Source organism: Strix uralensis, chromosome 2 (assembly GCF_047716275.1).
Source record: "Strix uralensis isolate ZFMK-TIS-50842 chromosome 2, bStrUra1, whole genome shotgun sequence".
In the NCBI taxonomy this organism is placed as follows: Eukaryota; Metazoa; Chordata; class Aves; order Strigiformes; family Strigidae; genus Strix; species Strix uralensis.
In genome coordinates, this window is record NC_133973.1 from 111,025,597 (window position 1) to 111,048,516 (window position 22,920).

General features: G+C 40.2%; 1 protein-coding gene across 2 annotated transcripts in view; it reads left to right on the forward strand.

Annotated features, from left to right (window-relative positions):
• Positions 1-1,902: 1,902 nt before the first annotated feature.
• The window catches only part of CCDC169 (coiled-coil domain containing 169), a 33,116-nt gene continuing 12,098 nt past the window's right edge, over positions 1,903-22,920 (forward strand). The window contains exons 1-4 of one of the 2 annotated variants that reach the window (XM_074861020.1): positions 1,903-1,996; positions 10,098-10,180; positions 10,604-10,714; positions 10,807-10,847. In XM_074861020.1, the coding sequence (XP_074717121.1) occupies positions 10,102-10,180; positions 10,604-10,714; positions 10,807-10,847 (231 nt within the window). In that variant the 5' untranslated portion in view covers positions 1,903-1,996; positions 10,098-10,101. Of the gene's footprint in view, positions 1,997-2,242; positions 2,340-10,097; positions 10,181-10,603; positions 10,715-10,806; positions 10,848-22,920 lie in introns of those variants that run through there. The other variant, XM_074861019.1, reaches the window with a different exon arrangement.

A 22,920-nucleotide genomic window follows, 5' to 3' on the forward strand; every position in this document is an offset into this window, starting at 1 on the left:
CCTTATATGCACTGTGACCTAGTTCCTGAGAGCTTACCTACTTAGTTTACCTAGTAATCCCGGAGTTGAGGCTGGGACCTGAAAGTATCCTGGAGAGGAGGTCAAAGAAAAGTCTCCTGGGGCAGAGAGAGTACACTGTGGCCGGGATACAGCCCTCAGTTACTCTGTGCATTCTGTTCTCAGACTTCCTTGTGATTCCAGGGATCTTTCTAAGTTCTCTAAATGTGCCCTCCAGTTGAGAACTATTCGGAAGGCTGGTTAAGTTAATCTTGAAGCAGTTCTTCACAAAAACTAGTAACAAGAAAAATGGTTACTGATTAACACCTTTGCTGTTAAGATTCAGCACACTCAGTTATGAATGCTAACCTAGTTCCAAGTCATTACTTAAATTATTGGTTTGGTATGGAATGTGTTTTCAATATGTATCATAAAAAGGTAGCATTCAGTAAATCCTGAAGGCAAAATGAGCAGCTAAATTTAAATGCAGTTACACTGCAGCACTCTTCTAAAGTTGCTTCTTGATTAAAGTATTTCAGATAATTTTTAATTCGAACCACACCTCAAGTGGTAATTCACTGATTAGATGATAGAATCAGTTATAACTTGAGACTGTCAAAAATCACCTCCTGCTCTAATATGTATCACCAAACAAAATTAAAATGACAACTTCTTATGATCAAGCTTCTCACTCTCCATCCTTCTGTTTTACCCCCAGACACTAGATCCTGCCGGATCAGTGACCCTGCTGTTGCAGTATCAGTAAGGTGTTGGACTGGCCCATTCAGTGTCACACACTACCACTTTAGGACTAAAATTCAGGACTGACTTTTGGATGGCAATGCTGATTTATGCTATGTTAAAATAATGCTAATACATAACTCCTGTTTTAATCTTTGAAAGCAATGCCTCTGTTACCCAACAAGCTGTAGGGCTATTGCATTTGGCTTGCTACTCATGCAGTGGAATTCCTTGAACTGAGAAACTACACCCTTTGTTTTTTCACAGTATACCGGTAAAGCAAAATTACAGTCTATCTCCTTCCTGAGAAAGTGAACTGCTAGTTCCTCTAGTGAGCACTAGGGCCCATGAAATCGTGAGTTGATCTAAGAGCACACTAATCCTTCCCAGTTTGTCCCTCTTATCAACTCTGGTGCTTTTCTGAGCAGCTGGTGAACCATGTCAGCTCACTCATCAACAGAAACTGCAAACATTAAACATTTTTCCTGATGTAAGTTTTCTAGGTTTCATGAGCTGTACTGGCTTGTTGGGGAGTTACCTGAATGTCAGAGCTGGCACTGAAGCAGACAGAGAAGGTAACAGGGAGAACCTGACAGCAATGCCACTCTTGTGGCATTAAGCTGTTAGATTAATGCAATCCACCCCATAAAGCTTTACCTTGAGAAAGCCATGAACCCAGATGAAATCCCTTGTTTGAAAAATGCAGTTTCAAAGCATGAATCCAGACCATTGCAAGACAATTAAAATATTAGTATAGATTGACTAATTGACTCCATTGACTTGATCAGTGATGATTAAGATCCATTATTCTAAACTCTTCTGTCCTGTCTCAAGTTAGGTTCTTGCAAACTAGTTTATGCACAGCACAGATCACAATTATCAAGGGTGATAAAATACAGGCTAGGCACTCTTTTAAGACCAGGCCTCGCAGTGCTGTGCCTGCCTTCACATGTGGGTCAAAGCATTTATTTAAAACCGTGCTACTTTCCATCCAAAAGAAGTGTTTAAAAAAAAATCTGCACATAATTGTGTTTCCCAGGTCATGAAAAACTTGGCCTACACGGTCGAAACTCTTTTATTGGGCCAAAACTGTATTGTATTTGTCCCATTAATTTCTGGTGCTGCTCCAGCCACATGGTGGGGATTTCCCTGGACAGAGGGAAGGAAAAACCCATCGAACGAGAGGCAGTTAACAGCGACGGACGAGAGCTGCTACAAACGCGGGCAGGTTGAACGGCAACGGCCACAGGAGGACAAGGTGATGCCGGCTGCCAGGCGGGCGTTTGCGCCGGCCCCCGCCTGCCCCGAGCAGCGGGAGTGCCACGGCGGCTACGGACACTGGGGTCGCCCGCCCCGAGGGGTGATCGGGCCGCGGCCCGGGACCACCACCCGCCTCTGGCCACACCGCCGCCGCGGGAGGGCGGCCGGGCCGCGCCGCTCCCTCAGGCCTCCGCCGGGCGCCCGTTACCCCGCGCAACGGCCACCGGCGCCGGGGCTGCGCGCGGGGCGGGGGCCGGCGGCGCCATGGGGGAAGACGGCGGCCGCCGGGCGGCGGATCCCGACCGCCTGGGGCTGGAGCTGGGGCGGGAGAGGCGGAAGAAGTGAGTGCCCGGCGGGGGACGGGGCTGCGGCCGGGCACCGCAGTGGCCGGCGGCTCCGGGCAGCCGTGCCGCAGGACTGCCCTGCCCGGGGCTCCTGCCGCCTCCCTGCGGCAAAATGGCGGCTGTGGCCTTGGGCGGGTGCTGCGGCTGATGCGGTGGGTGGGGAGCGGCCGGGGAGGCCGTGGGTGCCCGGGAGATCCCACAGCTCGGCTCGGCTGTGCCGGGAGCTCGGTTGGGATTGGTGAGGTGGCGTGGGGCAGAGGGCGCGGTGGGCAGTAGGAACAGCTGGCCGAAGGGCTGGGACTGGCACAAGGAGCCTGAAGAGGTGGGATAAATAATTTTCTGAACAGGCAAGGAAGATAGGACAGGGTGTCGAGGTTTAACTGCAGTAAGCCACTAAAGACTACAGAGCCACTCTCATACTCCCTTCCCAGTGGGATGGGGGAGAGAATCAGAAGGTTAAAAGTGAGAAAATCTGTGGGTTGAAACAAAGACAGTTCAGGCAGTAAAAAGAAAAAAAGGAAACACAAAACCCCAAGAAAAGCAAGGAATGCAAGAAACCCAAGTTTTTCACCATCAGCTGACCAATGCCAATCCCCAAGCAAGGCAGCCCCAGCAAACCTCACCCTCCCAGTTTTTATTTCTGAAGATGACATTCCATGGTATGGAATATCCCTTTGGTCAGTTGGGGTCAGCCGTGTCCCCTCCCAACTTGTGCATCCCGAGCCTGCTTGCTGGCAGGGCAGTGTGGGAAGCAGAAAAGGCCTTTCTACTATATAAGCACTGCTCAGCAATAGCTAAACATCAGTGTATTATCAACACTGTTTTCATTACAAATCCAGAACAGCACCATATGAGCTGCTGTGAAGAAAAGTAACTGAGCCAAAACCACTGGGCCAAAACCAGTACACAGGGACTGGAAGCCACGATGGGGTAAGAACAGAAAAGACCTTACGTGGGTGTGTGACTGTTTGTGGGAAGAATCAAATGGATAATGAGGTGCTCTTTAAACACACCTTTCCACGATGTTGAATAAAACTGGAAAGCTGGATTTCGCTCTTACTCTGCTATCAGTAAATAACAGAAACCTACAGGGAAGGTACATTATCTCTAGAGCAGTTTGCAGAAAACATGAGAACTTGTTAGCGCTATCAGTTAGTCCCCTTGCTTAAGCAGCAAATGTTTCAGTGCTCTGATGATTGTTGATGCTCATGCAGTGGTGGGATTCTAGGTAGGGGTTTTTTCCCAATTTGCTTAGGAAGTTACACATTTTTCCCTGTGTTAAAGAATATGATTGCCTTTTGAATGTTAATAAATTAAAAGTTAGAAAATGTTAGAAGCTCCTGTGCTGCCTTAAGTTGAACCCTTAATAATTACATTTCCATACTATTTTTAAACATTGTATTCCATACTGATTTTTCCCCTGAACAGTGTTTCTTTCTGTGTCTGGGCTGCAGATTCTCTTCAAACTAGTCCTGCCATTGTAGACTTTATAAAATGTTTATTCACTAATGGAAAGGGGGAAGCCAAAATTAACAGAGACAAAATAGGCAGCTTCTGTGTTCAGAATGGCATAAAAAGGAGCTTGCACCAATGTGTAAGTAAAAGTTACTAAGTCTCTTGAACAGTAGCGTGTCAGTGTAATATATCAATTATCCTCTGCATACACCAATTCTTTTACCTAGCACACAGTCCTGGTATTACAGGTATTCAGGTAAAAAGCAGAATGTTAGTTGCTTTGTTTCACTGCCCCGATTTTTTTTTTAATTAGTAAAAACCTAGATTCTTTGTGCACCTTAAGTTCTTGCTAATAGCCCTGAGAATCTTATGCAAGTCTGGGCCCAAAGCCCAGCACACATTGTGAAGTGGTGACTTATTTGATGATGAAAGGAAAATATATATTTAATGAAAACCTTTATTTTGATGGCATGACAGTAAAAGACTTGCAGCTCCAGGTGAATTCTGCACCTGTTTCCCGTGTGTATCTTGTCTGTACAAATAGACTATACCATTATTGTCGATTTCACAGAAGTTATTTATTCAACCTAACTGATAATGACCAGGCTCGTTAGACATCTACATGTAAATCAGTGGCATGTGTAGTCAATGAATACAGAAGGGCTCTTTGAAGGTGTGACTCATCTGGCCTACTTTGGCTGGCTGTTCTAGCCTGAGATGACTCACACCCTGGGAGGTGCCTGTTTCTCTCCATTGGGTATAAAGCAAGTTGAGGATGACTGGCTTGCAGATAGATGGCTGCATTCCTTCACAGCCATCTCACCCTTGTCTTTTTACTTACTTTGGTTATTGTGCCAGTAGGGCAGTTTGCTAACAGCCCACCTACCACTCTCATTTAACACTCATGAAGAGGTTTTTACTTTGAAGGGTAGATTGAATCATCCATGTCCATAAGGGGTCTGTAGCTAAAGTACCTGCTGATTCTCAATGATTGTGGATGTAGTACTGTGAAATCTTTCAAAGGCTTTAATGAAAGTCAGTTTAACTGTGACTCCAAATTACTGTAATCAAGATTCAGTACAGGTTTTGATTAGGAAATGTCATAGCAAATGTTTCTGAGAGAGAGAGAAGGCATGTAATACTGCAGTATACTTCTTAATAGCCAAAGAGGTCTTAAAGCCATATATTTATGCATGTCAGCTACGTTGATGGAGTTTTGTGTTAATTCAGCTTATGAGATTTCAGCTTCTGTGGCTTTCCCAGCAAGGAAAGCTGCAGCATTTTCCTCACATACTGCTGACTGCAAGTCTCAAAAGTCTTTCAATACTGTATATGCTCTTCCCTGTGGTGCCTTTCGCACTGCGCAGTATTGTTTCTGCTTTGTTCATAGGTTCTAAAGGCATCTATATATTTTGTCTTCTACAGGAATCAGTAAAGATCTGCCATGTTATAGAGCTGGTGCCGTATGACTAATGATTTGCCTTGAGCTTCTTCTGTAATGTTTCACTGGTTTCTCTCTCCACTATAGAAAACGGCTTCAAGCAGCCTTTTGCCTGATACATGTATCACATATCCAGATATGGATAGCAAAATGTGCAGGAAAATGGCTTTCATCCTAAATGGCTGTCACTTTCAAGTGAAATAACAGCTGTACACTGTCTTAAAAAGTGTCGTGGTTTAACCCCAGCTGGCAACTAAGCACCACGCAGCCACTCGGTCACTCCTTACCACTCTGGTAGGATGGGGAGGAGAGTCAGAAAAAGTAAAATTCGTGGATTGAGATAAGTACAGTTTAATAATTGAAATCAAATATAATAATAATAATAATAGTAATGAAAAGGAAGATTACAAAAAAAGAGAGAAATCAAACCCAAGAAAGAGAAGTGATGCACAATGCAGTTTCTCACCACCCACTGACCAATGCCCAGACAATCCTCAAGCAGCGATCAGCTCCTCCCAGCCAACTCTCCCCGGTTTATGTATTGAGCATGACATCCTATGGTATGGAATATCCCTTTGGCTAGTTCGGGTCAGCTGTCCTGGCCATGCTCCTTCCCAGATTCTTGTACATCTCCTTGCTGGCAGAGCATGGGAAATTGAAAAATCCTTGACTTAGGATATGCACTACTTAACAACAACTAAAACATCAGTGTGTTATCAACATTATTCTCATTTTAAATCCAAAACACAGCACTGTACCAGGTACTAAGAAGAAAATTAACTCCGTTCCATCCAAAACCAGGACAATATCCACCCCTATTCTATACCATTTACATCATGCCCGGGTCCCACACTTCCAATACATCCACCACCACTTTTCCTGTCTCTTGATATATACACACACAGATATCATTCCCTTAGTTGATGGGCCATCCCTATAAATGTCCATTGAGTTAATTTAGTTCATGACTTTGGGCTCCATCTGTCATAACAGTCTTTCAGAGCAGGAAAGATGGTGTGTGGTGTTGCATGCTGAAGCCGGTTCTGGTTCCATCACTGCTGCGCTTGTCTTGTTCTATCATCACTGCACTTTGCTTGTTGCATCAAAGTTAATTCTTCATTAATCTGGGTGATATTACTGTAATACCCTTGATATGGCATGCAGCCACCACAGAAGTGATGATATATAGTGTTATATAGGAATTAGCATCATACCATTTAATTCAGTGTCTTTTCTCACCCAAAATCAAATCCCTTTGAGGCACACATCAGACTTCCCCATCCTCCCGCATCGCCCACCAAGTGCACCCAGGTCCTTGAGCAAAAGCCATCCCATGAATGCATTTGCCTTTTCCTGAGGCAGGAATAACCCAGACTGTCTTCCCCAACATATATTTTATGTGTACTACAGGGACTTTATCCCCTTCTACAGTACGTGGAAGTTTTGATTGGGCAGGGCCAGCCCAATTGGCAGATCTAGTGTTCACTCACACGGTGGCTTTTGCTAAATGTGTATCCCAATGTTTGAAGGTCCCACCCCTCATTGCTCTCAGTGTAGTCTTCAGCAGTCCATTGTATCATTCCATTTTCCTGGAGGCTGGTGCACAACAGGGGATGCAATATGTCCACTCAATGCCATGCTCTTTGGCCCAGGTGTCTATGAGGTTGTTTCGGAAATGAGTCCCATTGTCTGACTCAATTCGTTCTGGGGTACCATGTCACCTTAAGACTTGCTTTTCAAGGCTCAGGATAGTGTTTCAGGCAGTGGCATGGGGCATCGGATATGTTTCCAGCCATCCGGTGGTTGCTTCCACCATTGTAAGTACATGGTGCATGCCTTGCCCGCCAAGGCATACTTAGCAATTTTTTTCTTTTGTCATTTCAATCACAACCTTCTTATCTGAACTGTGCTTTTTTCTCCTTCACAAGAGCTTTCTTGTTATGCTTAGTATGCAAGGATGTAGTTAAGTTCCCCTGATGACTTAAACGTGAGCTTCCAGAATTTTTGGGCTTTCTTTTGTGATGACTATAAATTGTCCATTGACATGGCAGAGATTCATAGGCCTTGAATGTGTCTTGATTATGTTTAACCCTGTGAGGTTGCAGGTTAAGTCACGCCACAATCTCTCTAAGTACAGACCAAGGCTCTGGTCAGGCACCTATACACAGCTGCATTAAATTCACAGCAACAGATACATGGCGTGACCATCACTTCCTATCACAATTAGATGTAACTCCAGAAATGCAAAATACTCCAATACATTAAGAAGCTGAAGTATTTACCAAGTTAGCCAAAGTGATTTATTGCTACATCCCTTCTCTGTCAGGGCAGGGACTGTAATTTACTGCATATACACTGACTAAAATAGAGAGGTTCCACCCTGACTACTTTCTGGGTGCTATTGGAGTATTAAATGTTTAATAATAATTAGATTTTTAAAAAAACTGTTTTCAGTTGCCAAATGAAAATAAGACTCTCTGTCAGGGTAGCAATTACAGTCTGACACCTGACAATTTATCATTTCTGTACACATTTTCATCAGGACAAAATATAATTGGAAGTTGGCTGGCAGTTTTGCTAATGGTGCAGAAAGAATAATAAAATCTAATGTAAGAAATGTTGTATATAGTCTAGGAATGGTAACATAAATTAAAAACTGAAAACACTGGATTTAAAGAACTCATTCTTCCTGTGTTATCCCTCCGCATCCATCTAAGCACCAAGTATAGGGTTTCTTTGAAAAGGAAAACAATTTCATTTTGATGCAGCCCAGCTCTAGTTACACCTTTGACTGTGTCTAATTTTCAGTGTTATTTCCTTCCAAAAACCCCATTTTAGCACTCACTGTCATCATAATTTTCTTTTCCAAGCACTGAGAGGTTGATAGAAATCTACTTTACAGAAACCTTATCTACTTGTATTGGAATGACACCAGCAACGTAGTAAGATTTTGTCTTCTTCCTAGCCATCTGCTTCTTTCATTTGGAGTGGGAGCAAACAGGCAGCAGCAATCAGGTTTCCTTTCTTGCATCTAAGCTTTTTGACTCACGTGTTTCATGCCTATCTTTTGCTGAGGCTTTCAACACATCCTTTTTGTCTCCAGCAAGTTACCAGTACGTTCATGATTTCTTTCCTATGCCCCCCCTCTCTAATTTAACATTCATAGGGACAAAAAGCGTTGGAAGACCCAGCTCTCCCCTGCCATTCAAGATATCTGTCTTACTGTGCTCCAGTGTGTTTCTTGCACTGAAAACTTACTTGAATTACCTTAAATTACTCTTCTTTACATTTCTTTGCTATTTCAGCTCTTCAGCCCTCCTTATTCCAGGCATACCTCTTCTGTTTCTTAAGATTGGTTGGTTTGCTTCTGCAGCTTGCAGTTGAAATCTGATGTTTCAAGCTATGGAAAATAAATGTCACCAATTGAATGTGAACATCAGGAGTGCAACAAGTGATACCATTTCTCAGTAATCAGTTCTATCATCAGAGTTTTGATTTCTCGTGGGCTAATTAACTATCTCTTGAAGGACATTCCTCATTATGAACATGCTCAGAAAGAGAAGATTCATGTTGACATGGAAGGTCCCCTTTAAAAAAAAACCCAGACAACAGGACAGCACAATGATTTTCTCTCTTGCATGTTTTAATGAACTAGCCTAAGATTTAAAAGATATCTATTGTCATATTGGTACTGTAAAGCATTTTCCAAAGGGCCTTATTTGCAGAGTTGTGTTGTCAGTTCTTTTTAAATATCTCAATTTGGGCACTGAAAAATGGAGGCACCCAAGAACCATTGGGTTTTTTTGAAATCTTGGCCTTTCAGACTTAACTGTAAAGGACAAAACCACAAACTGTGCTTGCACTGTGTTGTGCTGTGTTTTGCTTGCACCTATGCTGATGTGGGCTGACTTCCTGAGATCTCACAGGCAGGAGCATTTCTCCATAGACATCTCTGAAAAGAACCGGGCTCTTGGCACAAATATGATCAATAATTTAGTTAACAGTAATTTCCTCTTGGCATGGTCAAGATCATAAGATTCATTGTAGCACACTAAACTGTCATCTTACCACTTACAAGGATGAGAGTCATTCAGCAAGTTGTCTGGTTCATGCAGCTGGGTTGTGCTCTCATCAAAGTCCTCTGTTAGCTTCTGCTTCTGGTCATACCGTCCAAGGCAGAAAGAGCCCAGTTTCTGTGGTACTTGTCAGCTGTCTGGCTGCCTGACCAGTATACAGAGGTAATCAATGGACAAAAATATATTTTCCCACAAGATTAACTTTAAGGTACTGAAAAAAAATGGTGGCTTTAGTGCCCATTTTTTTTTTTTTCGTAACGCTCATCTTTAATCACTGGCTTTCTTTTCTGATAATCATAATACATGGTATGCTTTGGTTGGTTTTGTTATGGGTACAATTTAGAAGATGATTATTAATCATTGAGCAGTGAGTCAAAATGAAGAATTAATTCAGAATTTCAAATAGCACATCTCTCAGGCATATTCTTTTTTCAGAAAACATATTCCTTGGATACCTTCTTTTGAATTAAAAATTAAGGCCAGTGTCTTCTCTACATTTGTTTAATTCTGATGATCTGTTACACAGTTATTAAATTTTAGGAAAAGTTGGTCTTGTTTTTTTATGGAGGTAATTTTATTCACAAACTAGAAATGCTTCATTTGTTTTTAAGGCACTGTAGTATCCATAAAGAAAAATACGTTAAAAAGACATGGGCAAGATGGTGTAATTACATGGAAAGACCAATAAATGCTTCATTTGAAAATATATTCAATTTATTCTTTTTCATTTTAATAATAGGATTAATGCAATAGCCAATTTATTGACTTCTCTAAATACCACAGGCAAATGCTTGAAAACTCAATACTTGAACTGAGAACCACTGTAACAGAACTGGAGAAAAGACTTAGCAGTGTTGAAGATGAAGGTAAGTGAATTACAACAGTCTTGCTAATTGATTAGGAAACACAGAAAATTAATTCTTTTGGGTAGGCCCTACAGAGATACAAACTTTTATTTAGAAATTTGTGATGCTGGAAATGTGAAATTAAGGAATGCTACGTGCTGCCATGTTAGCTTTTTTGGTAAATTATTGATGGAACTATAGATAACATGAATTCATAGAGTTGGCTAATATTCTGGCCACAGTAAGCTCAGTGAAAAATTCCCTTGATTTATATTTTCAAACTTTTTTGTATGCAAAGGTCCTCATTATGAGGATTGCTAACTGAAGACTTTCTCAGTCTCCAGAAGAAAGTGGGAACAGCTTAGCATTGAGAAAATGCTAACTTTTACTTGAAATGGCATGAAATAATCTGGGGAATAGAATAACCCTGTATTTGTTTTTAAGGTGATGAATGGAAAACCAGATATGAGACACAAGTAGAATTGAACAAACAGCTGGAAAGGCAAATTAATATTCTTCAAGGCAGGATGGAGCTTATTCGTGGAAATCCAGCAGGTGGAAATGGGTATTCATAACTGTTTTTCAATAGAATTAGTGATTATATGTTGAAATGATATCAATGGGTCAAATTTTCTGCTTATTTGTAGATAAATTGTCCATTGTTCGCACCTTTGATCAAATGCCTGTGGTGAGTACTATGGCATTTGGTTGGTTAACAACAAATTGCAGTGTAATTGAAGAACTTGTATAATCTTTGTTTTTTCATGACAAAAAATAACAGCAGCCTGGTATAGAAACCAAAACAATCAGTCCTGCTTACTTTTTTATTGTTTCAGATATGAAGTTGCTTATAAATTTATAGAGTAAAATCGTTAAGTAAGACCTGAATGTTGGGAAGAATTACGTAGTGAAATTTTTAACTGAGTGAAGGTGATTGAATGTGCAGTAAGGCGTATGAGATGGAGTAGCTGAGTTCTATGATTAAATGGAAAAATGTTAAACCTTGATCACAAAATCATGGGATTATTTAGTGTTTGGCCACTCTCACAGTAAAAAAAAGTGCTTTCTTCTGATCAGATGGAATTTCGCATGTTTCAGTTTGTGCCCAATGCCTCTTGTCCTGTCACTGGGCACCACTGAGTGGTGCCTGGCTTCCTCTTCTTCATTCCCTCCCATCACGTATTTATATGCATTGCTGAGATCCCCCTGGGCCTTTTCTTCTGCAGGCTGAACACTCCCAGCTTTCTCAGCCTCTCCTCATCTGTCACATGCTCCAGTCTCTTAATCATCTTCATATCCCTGCGCTGGACTGGCTCCAGGAAGTCTGTATCTTTCTTGTACTGGGGAGTCCAGAACTGGATCCAGCACTTTGATTATGCCTCACCAGTGCTAAGGAGAAGTGATGGATCACCTCCCTCAATCTGCTGGCAGTGTTCTTGCTAATGGAGCCCAGGCAGCCATTGGCCTTTTTTGCAACAAGAGTGCATTGCTGGCTTGTGGTCATCTTGTCCACCAGGACCCCAAGGTCATTCTCTGCCAAGCTGCTCCCTAGCCAGTCGGCCCCCCACTGGTGCCTGGGGTTGTTATTTCTCCCCAGGGGCAGGACTTTGCATTTCCCCCTGTTGAACTGAACTTCATGTGATTCCTTTCTGCCTATTTTACCAGTTTATCGAGGCCGCCCTGAACGACAACACAATCTTCTGGTGTATCAGTCACTACTCCCAGTTTTGTATCAGCTGTGATAACATAGATTAATAGTTGCTGTAACATTTTGCATAATATGGTTACAGGAAAATTCCTTATTGTACAGTAAATTTTTGGAACACCAAAGAAAGTATCTGTTTTCATTTTTTAAATTTTATCCCTTAATACACTCATATTTCATGACCTATTAGTGGAAATGATTATTTGTTGTAAACAGGGTGTGAATTATTAACTGCTCTTTTGGATCTGATCCATGGTTTTCAGATAGTAAACATTCTTGCCAGTTTTAATACTGTCGTAAAGACCATGGTGTTTTCTAGGTTGGCAGGGTATTTTTTTTTAAACAGCTAATTAAAAAGAGAACAAAATCTTTCCTATCCCACTTTCCTGTTTCATGGAGTTGATTTGAACATAAATTGGGATTATGTTTGAAGAAAAGTCTTGAAGACAGAACACTGATCTAGAAAATTTACAGTAGAGTCTGCTTCAGACAATATTATTCCTGTCAGCCCGTAAATCACAGACTGACATGCATGCTTATAGTATCAGAGGTGTTTATTTCTGTCCAGTTGCTAGTACTCTCTTAACCAATCCAATTACACCTTGCCAAGCACTTGAAGAGTCATTATCAGTGAGATAATCTCCTTTACCAGCAGCTGGACTGCACCAATCCAGTTTTTCTAATCCCTACTAAATACTGCTTTGCCTCCTCACCTATGAGCTATGGTTCTGAGAGGTTTGATTACTGTTCCCATAAAGGAAAGAATGTCAGCACAGCTGAAAGATTCATACTGCCAGAAGGAGTCTAGAAGACAGTTTGGAGAGTCCTAGACTTACTCAGTGACACCTAGTTCTTCTGTTTGCTAGCCAGAGGGGGGAAAAAAGTGCTTAGGGATTTAGTGAAATGTTTCATTTTTCCTTGTTTTGATTTTTGGGAGATGGAAAGAGGGGAAGAAAGTAGATGTATTTTGTGGGCTTTGCTGTTTTTTTTCACTGAAGCTATCAGAAGAGTCAGTGTATTTTTACAGATACTCTTGGAGAATGCAGAGCTGTGGGGTTTTTTTTCTTCTAAATTCTAGGAGATAAAACATTGGTAAAAAAATACACAGATTATTTTGTGGTGTTTAAGCATATAGGTTTATCCAAATCCTTTTTATGTTTTTGAGAGTTGTTCATGGAAATAGGGGGGAATATTTAGCTTTTCCGCAGATGAGAATAAAGAGCAGATGTGGTGAGTGGGTGAGAAAAAGCAAATAGCTTTGCAGCCAGTCATCTATCTACGTTTGCTCAAAGTAAAAATGCTGAGAGTGGATATATATAAAATCATGTGTGTGTGTGTTAAATCAGAAGTACACTATGATATTCAGCTTTCAACTTGCAGTTCCATATGAAGTTCTGTGGAAAGATAGCATAATTATTCTTCCAGCAAGATGATACAATTTCTATAATGGCAACTGTAGACAGTAGATTTTGTTTTGAGCAACATATTTAGAAAATTAAATAGTATTTGCAAGTCTTTTTAACCTATGTTCACAAGGAAGTTAGACTTATGCAGTTAGAGTTATTAGAAGGACCTTTAATAATTCTTAACTTCCTAAGGAATCTCAGCTGTATTTAACAGAGAAGATATCTCAAAGATGCTAAAGAGATTTATCTCACTCTGCTAGTCATTTAAGGTCCTACCATAATCAACAGAAGGAGAAAAACATGTCCGTAGAGTAATTCATCCCATTTAGAGATAGGTAGCATAAAATATTTTCTCAATATCAAGCACTACAGGGAAAATAAAAAAAGATTAGTCATCAGGGACCCTGGCAGTCAGCAAGCTATAAAAACCTGAATGAAGGAGAAGAATACAAATGCAAATTCTGGAGTGATGAACAAGGAAGCACAGAGGATTTTCTGTGTTGATAAATTGCAATAATTGTTGCAGATGGTTTGCACTATTTTTGCTTTAGAATTGTATTGTGAATGATGTCTTGCTATTAAAAACACCCCTAAACCATTTAAATATACAATTATCATTCTGAAGTCCTTTCACTGACTTGAGATAATCCTTTTTCTCATTTCAGAAAAATCATTTAGGTGTTACATGACAGTAAATGCAGAACCCATACCTTGAACACACAAATTTTACAGCCAGGTTTTAGAAAATAATTTTTGTGTACTGAGGGGTGATTAAAAATAACCTAAACAGTGACAAACACAGGGGAGTTCCAACAGTGAAAACTGTTTAGTCAGTAATTTCCTTTATGTCCCAATGAATAATACAAATGTCATATAGTACTTCAGAAATAATTACAGAAGGATGCCTTCTCTCTAAAGTATAACATGATGTGAATTTTACTTGCCTCTCCTAAACATGCTGCATTCTCAGTTTTCGTTAAATGAGTTTTGGTGAAATACATGCTCTCTGTTAAGCATAATTTCCCATAAAAGGAAAAAGAAAATTATTCCTTTCTCTTTCAACATTTCTGCAAGAAAGAATCCCTAGATAGCGGCTTTAGTATGCAAATACTGAAAAGCATACTGCAAATTCAGTTCAGAAGAGCACACTCCTGATAGCATTGCCTTAGCAACGCTCTAGTTAAGATTAGCCAAGGAACCAAGGTTTCTGTGATAAATCACCATTTTCAGGAATGTCCAGCAGCACAGCTGAGGAAATTCTGACATTAAGGGCCAGATACTTGCTTTGCAAAGCTGCCTTTCTGAGAGCAGTGACCACAGAACTAAGACCTTCACACAACCACCGCAGTGTTTTTTCTGTCAGTTTTAAACTGTAAGCAGAATGTGTGGCAGTGTCACACTGGAGAAAGCACTGGCAACATGACAGGAGGGGAATCTTGGGTTTATGAAAACATGCAATGTAGACTTTGTATTTCAGTAGGTGTTGATAACTGCCTATAGGGAACATCAGCACTTTATAATGGCATAGGAAATGTTGACAATTCTCCTAGCAGGTCACTGTTAGATGAACCTTGTTGCTCTCGCTGGATTAAGTCACCAGTAGATCTATGGAAAGAAGAAGTCTGGTATTGTCTTTTTGTGAAACTTGTAAGTATTTTGGAGAAAGTTCTGTAGTCTGGTCTAACTGCCCTAAACTGTATCTTGCCTTCTCACAGACTTCCCTGTCCTACTCCTTTCATCTGACCTCAGACAAGTATTTTGGATGCCTCCAAGAGGCCTCTTTGATTTGCATTTCTGCCTTTACTTGTCATGTTGGTATTAGTTGTTCCTTCTGGTGGCCTTGCACAAACCAGCAGATTATTTTACTCAGATCACTTTGTGGTATTCCCAGAGGCAGAATACACTTTGTATTTCAAAGAAAACGATCAGGGAAAAATCTTGCAGTCAAGTGGCATTATTAGCTGGCTGTTCTCAAGGATTCCTTAGCAATTGGTTGGGACCCTGAGATCTCTTCCAGAGAAAATGTATAAGGAAGCAATCTCCAGCCTTTTTCAGGCCTACCAGGAGAGATACTAAATGAAATGTTTCAAAGTCAGCAACAACTTGTTCTGTTAATCTGAACCACAGCAATGGTGGTCTCAATTTTAACTTCCTTCTCCCCAGGTCAGCAGATAACCTCTATGAGCAATGCTGTGGAGACCATCGACATAAGGATTTAGGGTAGCAGTGTCCCACTCCTATTACACTGAAAGAGCCTGAACTTTCCAACAAGTCTCCAGGTTGATTTCTTTACCCTGGGCATTGCCAATGTCTGGTGCGAACAGGACACGCTGGGTTCATGTAGTTCAACTCTCGGTCTGGTTTCGCCTATAAAGATGCTGCTAACCACAAGGGGGCACTTGGCATTTAGACAAGTGCAGGGAGCCTTTCTTCAGCTGCACTGAAGCCCTTCTAGGATGTAGTGTATATATATCAAGTGCATATTGTATGTAGAAATGCTAAATAATTTTTATGTATCAGTTTTTCAGTAATACATGATGAGTGAGTTTATTGATACCAGCTTAAAATCAAATTCTGTTACAGTAAAACTAAAGATGTGGTATTGCTTTTTGCCTTGATGAGTTTAAAATGATATGTTAAAAGATGCAGCTAAATCAGCTGATGAATGTCAGCTCCTAGTGTTGGAGAGAAGGGAGTTTATTTTCTAAACAAAACTTCACTTGATTTAAAATGTCATGTAGAATGGATTGCAAAGGCTTCTTGTGTTGTTTTTTTTCTATACGACTAACACATATTGCTTCTGTTCTAACTCATGGAGAAAAGTTAAAGAGGATTAGAGCTGAAGCAAATTGCCCTAAGGGTCAATAGTCTGCATGAGCTGGACTCTGATGAAGGCAAGTTTGAGCATCTTGATGATGTCATGGATTTGTCACCTTGTCTGTTGTGAAATGATTGATAGAAATTTTCACCTCTGTTGCCACTGGTAGCAGGGCAAGGAAAAATCCAGAATGAGAGCAACTTATGTGGGTGGCCTTAAAATTCAGCTGCAGTATCATTCTGTATAATTTCATTTTCTGGCAAGTGTTAAGCCAAATATGTAACTTCAGTCGAATGAAAAGGAAATTGTGTGAAAAAAAGAAGAACTGGAGAATTGGTGTTCCCTTTGTGAAACTCTGGGCTTTGGTCACTGCTGGACACAAGACTTAATGTATCATTGCTCTGAGAGTGAATCTTGCTAAGCCCTGCAAAATTCTGTTACATAAAGAAAGTATTCATTTAAAATCTCAATGTGTCTTTTAGTTTACCAGCTTGCTCAGAGTGGTTTGACATGGACGACTTATTGAAAACTAAGGATCTTAAATTCAGGTTAAATCCCGTAGTCAGCTTATGTCTCCTTTTCAGGAATACATTGTCCAGCTATTCAAGGCTTAATAGAAGAAACTGTAATAAATCTAACTTAAAAAAACATTTGAATATTCAGTTAAAGCACTTCTAAAAAGCTTTTTCAGAATTTATCTTACTGGTTCATCCTGGAGTTTTGTTGGCAATTTCTCCTTCTGGGGGAGTGCTGCATAGCTGGGAGGCTTGTTCTGGTCTCTTGAGCTCTCACAGGCCCTTGCTTTGTATTGAGGCTTTTCTATGCTCCAAGAACTGCTACAAGTCTGTGTTACTCTACGCTTTAAGCTCTGTTTTCTGTGAGCTTTTGCTTTTGTGTTGCTTTACCCTATTAAGCACTAAGCTGATCATACAAACATGAGCATCAAGAATTGATTCTGTTTCAGTGAGGTTTCTTTCTGCTTTCTTCCCACAGAATTCAGGAAAGGCAAATCCAGACCATAATGATTTGGCTGAGTTCATATGCTGGGGTTTCTCACTTCTTGATTTGTATTGTTGTGCAGCAGCTAAAGACTTCAGATATATAAGGTCTCAGCTAGTTCTTCAATTACTTCCTTGAAAGGAAGGGTGGGAGGTAACTTACAACCAGTCCTGGCTAAAGTGGGACTCTAGAACCGCTTTGAAATGTTACTATTTAAAATTTTCTTGTGTCTGACATTGCATTTTATAGTGATTGGGGTCTTAGAGAGATCTTTTAGTTGAGTAGGAACATCTGTGTTGCTAGATTCCCATGAGAACTTCAGTATTGCCACAGAGCTCTGCATCATCAATTAGGTGCATGGATCCAGAAACAGAAGTCAGAAGGCTGAGTTAGCTGCCTAAGTTTCCTGGGTATTAACTGGGAGAAAGGCAGCTAGATTGGGATTCACAACAGAGTGCGTAATAGAGATGGAGAACCAATGGGAAATTGGTAAGAAACACCCAGGAATTCTGTCTGAAACCCTGCCTGCTTTCCAGAAGTAGACATGGCCTTCCAGCCTTTCTCACGTGTTCCTTCTCCATCCATATAAATTTTGCATTTCTGACTGGTTAATGGCCTAACTTCAAAAATTATCTCAGCACTAGTTAAGTATGATGACAAGGGCACTTTCAGGATATGAGATGCTATGAATTCAGGCTCTTAGGGTGGCAGAGGACTAAAATGTAACTCATCTAACTTTCTATGTGCATTAATTTTGAGGCTGTTAGACAGAAGAGGATTCCTTCCTCGTGTAATATGGGTGGTTGTCATGCTTCTCAGGTTGTGCCCCATTAGGGAGATGACAACCAGGAAGCTTTGCTTTGAGACTCAATACAGGCTTTCAGCAACAAACTAAACAGCTTTATTAAGCTTGTACTTATGGGCAACCACACTAGCAACAGCTCAGATGCCTGCCTAAGTTATACGACAAAACCAGATGTGAAGAATGAAAGACATTGCATACATTGCTTTATTAGCATTAAGGTGTTAAATTCTGCCTGAAATGCGATTTAGACTCTAGTCCCTTTTTGATTTTGGGCTTCACTTCCCAATATGTAAATTGGGAGTAGTTTATAACTTTCTTATTTCACAGGAGAATTGTAAGCATAGGTACATTACAAATTATGATGGTAACTGTATCCTTTAGTCACATTATCGATCTATTTCTGTCTGCTTGCTCATCAGAAGCAGTGTAGTGCACCGTTTACTTGTGGTTGGATATCATCCTTGCTCCAGAGCTGAATGATTGCCGAGACATCTGCACTGGACCAGCTGCATTGGCAGCAAAAAATAGACAGCGCTCTGAAAAGATTAAATTAAAAAAGATCTAAAAGTAGTTTAGTTCATAGGTGAAAGAACTCAAAGAAATTAGATGAGTACCATCACCAAGGAGATACCAAATTGCTGTGTTGTGAGTAACAGCTGCAACACCACATCTTGCCATCTTATATAACACTGATGGACAATCTAGTGAGGAAATAAATAGTGGGCTGTGGATTTACATAGAACAGATCTGGAGAGCAGCATGAACTTCTGTATTTACTGTATTTAAGCTTACTGTGGTGGTACAAAATATGTTGTAGGTGGTAAAAAATATGTTGTACAAGATATGCTGTCACATGGCTATAATCTTTAATGTGCAGTCAGGTCAAGAAGGCAAAAAAACCTAGTTTACTAGCTTGACAGTGCTGAGGCCTTCTCTATCTGTCTTGTTTAATACTGTACAGACACTGATGTTATAATGAAACAGCACATGACCCTAGCGGAATTTAGCCAGATCTCTTTAATCTGCAGCTTACTTTTTCTCCTTGAATTGGCCAATGTTGACTGTAGGAACCTTCTGTATTAGGACAAAGTTTTCATCTGCATCCAATGTACTTCTGATTTAATTAGGATAAAACCATAAAAAACCCAATTCTTTTAATGTCTCCAGTGTGTCTGTTATAACAGATTAAAGTTAATAACAGTTCAGTCATGTGTGAAACATTCTTGAAAGATACAACTCTTCTGTATCTCTTTTTTTTTTTTTTTTCTTTGAACAGTGGGAGGGGTTCTTCTCTCTTGGCAACATCTTTTAAAGGTGCTGTGTCTTTTGCCATGCTCCTGCAAAATCTTGACTTTAATGGAAATAATTTCTAGGGAAATCTCAGTAACAGCCAGAAATGTTTTTGTGAAAAATAAAATTTGGAGCCGAATAAGTAATGTGTTGTACAGAAAATTATGAAAAAGAATAAAAGATGCAATGATCTGCAGATGTTAGAAAGGAGAAGACTGGAGATTTCAAACAGACAGGTGTTAAGAGGCAGATGTATATGTTTGGTGGCTATCTATTAGAAACCATTGGTAGGATTATCACTTTATACATCCAGAAGATAGAATGGCTTGATGATGTCCAGAGTCAAAGATATAAGTTATGGCCATGAGATGAAAATGCTCTTATAAGAATGACATAATCTTTCATGTAATGACAAATGGCATTTTCAAGACTGACTGGATGCCCAGAAAAGTGGAAGCTGAACTGGTCTGACCAAGGTACTGACTGAGAGATGAAAGACACAGTTGTAACAATAAAATGAAGGTCACAGAATTGTTGAGGTTAGAAGGGTCCTCTGGAGGTTGTCTTGTTGAACCCCCCTGCTCAAGCAGGACCACCTGAAGCCAGTTGCCCAGGATCATGTCTAGATGTTTTTTTCACTCTAAGGAGGAAGACTCCACAACCTCCCTGGGCAACCTATTCCACTGCTCAGTCACTCTCACAGTAAAAAAGTGATTCCTCATGTTCAGAGAGAACCTCCTGTGTTTCAGCTTGTGCCCACTGTCTCATGTCCTGTCACTGGGCACCACTGAAAACAGCCTGGCTCCATCCTCTTTTCACCTTCCCTCCAGGTAATTCTATATATGAATAAGATCCCCCCTCAGCCTTGTCTTCTCTAGTCTGAACCGTGCCATCTGTTTCAGCCTTTCCTTGCAGTAGAGGTGATCCAGTCCTGTCATCATCCTTGCGGCTGTTCATTGAACTCTCTCCAGTATGTCCACGTCCCTCTTGTATTGGGGAGCCCAGAACTGGACATAGTATTCCAAGTGTGGCCTCACCAGCTCTGAGCAGAGGGGAAGGATCACCTCCTTTGACTTGCTGTCAGTGCTTTGCCTAATGCAGCCCAGGATAACATTGGGCTTCTTTGCAACAAGGGCGCACTGTGGACTGATGTTCAATTTGTTGTCCACCAGGACTTCCAGTCCCTTTCTACCATGCTGCTTTCCAGCTGGGCAACCTCCAGCATATATCAATTCATGAGATTGTTCCTCCCCAGGTACAGGGCTTTGGACTTATTCAACTTCATGAGGTCCCTGTCAGCCCATCCATTTTTCCAACCTGTTGAGGTCCCTCTGGATGGCAGCACAACCCTTTGGCATATCAGCCACTCCTCCCAGTTTGGTGTTATCTGTAACTCTCCTGAGGGGACACTGCCCCATCATCCAGATAATTAACAAAGATGTTAAACAGGACCAGACCCAGTATTGATTCCTTAAGGCTTAAATTAGGTTTGGGATTTTTCACCATTAGCAACCATTCATAAACTCTGAAAAATAGACCATATATGGATACTGGCCTTCTGGATCTGAGGTTTGCATGATAACTAGGGAAAAAACCCCTAAATTTCCATGGAAAAGAATGGAAGAATATTTGGAGAGAGTCACATTATCTTCCTTTCCATGTTTACCAGGAAAATCTGGTAAATAAAGGCATAGCAAAGCATTAAGGTCATGAGAAGAAATAACTGATTATTAAAGCAGTGATCAGGTAATCAGTACAGAAAGTGAAAGGATTCAGCTATTCTGACTAGGGAGATGCCTGAGTTAGAAATAAAAAGAAACAAAAATTCTGAGACAGATACTTATTTTACATAGGGGACCTAAGCAGACAAATGGAAGAACCTGACTGGCCTGAAATGTAATAACATTGATAATGAAAACATGAAGGGATAACAAGTATTAAAGGTATGCACTTGGCAGAAAAGATCAAAACAGAGATAGATGTGTTATGTAGTAGATGTGAGAGACTTTTACATCAATGTTTTTTGTTCTTTCTTCATCACCTCTTTGGATTAATTAATCTTGATGATGGATAGGAAAACAAACTTCAGCCCCAATAATATTTGAAAATAATATTAAAATCTATATTGAAACAATATGACTTGAATATTAGGACACCAATATTTTATTTTCTGTATATAGATGTCTACCTCTTGGCTAGGTCTTTAATTCCTACTACAGGCAGTGCAGGTCTCATTAATACAGTCAGCTGAGTACAGAGATTTGTTTTCTAGATTTATCTGAGTAGGCATCTTCAGTGAAATAGTTGTGTAAACAAAGAGACTTGCACATGTTTCAATGCAGAATAGCCCACCGCTGCTCCGGAAGGACATGTGTCTCCTGTAAAACATGTCATATCTGCCACACATGAATGTCTTGGACCCTCTAGGGCATCTCAGATGGCAACTGAGTTGAGCTCTTTGGCTGCTCAGCTGAATGAATTGCTGCACATCATTGATTGTATTGACTGTGACTCTTAGTAGGAGCTTAGTTCACATATGGACACTCAAATGTAGATATCCTCACCTCAGACTGAATGCCATCCATACAGTCAAATATAGATATAAATGTAAAATTTGGATGGATGATTTTGGATATAATATTATATTACTTTCAGAAATTGTATCATATGTGATACTTGTAAGTAAAGACTAAAAACCAAGTGCTCGTAATAATGATGAGGCACAGATCTCAGTGGATGTGATAGTTAGCACATTTTATCAGAAAATACTGGATAAAATGGCGGGAATACTGGTTTAGATTTTGAAAATCTAGAACATTTCAGAAAAGTCAGTCAAAAAACCTGTCAGATCAAGTGATCATGAATTAATTCCTTTTAAATTAAACATGTATATATTGCCTTAAGTTTTCAGTAAAGGCAGAAATAATAAAATGCAAGACAAAGGAAGAAATACCTAATGTCAGCAAGTGCCTGGAAGAGGAAATGACAGCAACCAAATCCTAAGGAAAACTCAGGAGCTGGATATGCTTAAACTGAGCAATATTTGTAATCTGTACTTTAGGATTCTGAAAGAACTGGCTTGCTACATCACTGATCTGGTATCAGGTGGTTTTAATAAAGCTGTGGATGATGGCATTATGTGCATTGGGGAAAAGCAAATATGTTTTTTTAGTTTTAAGAGAGAGAAAGAGAGGAATAATTATTGAGAATCCAGACTGAAATACAGGTTTATTCAAAGTGGCTCGTGGTGGGCAAACCCATTGACATCCTGTGATGAGACAATAGATTTGTTGTCACAATAAATATAGTAATCTTGCTCACTGTGACCTCTGATAAAGATACCATGTCACGTGGGAAGCAACTGATTAATTTGGAAAAAATAAAAAATAGCAGATTTGTTAAAGGAGTAGAACTGGCAAATGGAACATGATAGCGGTGACTAGTGAAGGAGGCTGCTGAGAGAGTACAAGTGGAGTTCTTCCAGGACTAGGTTTAGGACTAATCTTAACATTTAATACATGACCTTGACACATAAAGTAGAAATAGATTATGATATATTTTTTCTGATACAAATTATGTAATATAATAGGGATTTGGATGTTGTTTAGAAAAAGAATGACACTGAAGACTAAATTATTAAAAATAGGATTAAAATTTAATAGTGTAGACCGAAGGATTTAGGAAACAGTAAACAAATTCTGTTATGAATTGAGAGCTGATCATCTGGACTTAGATGCA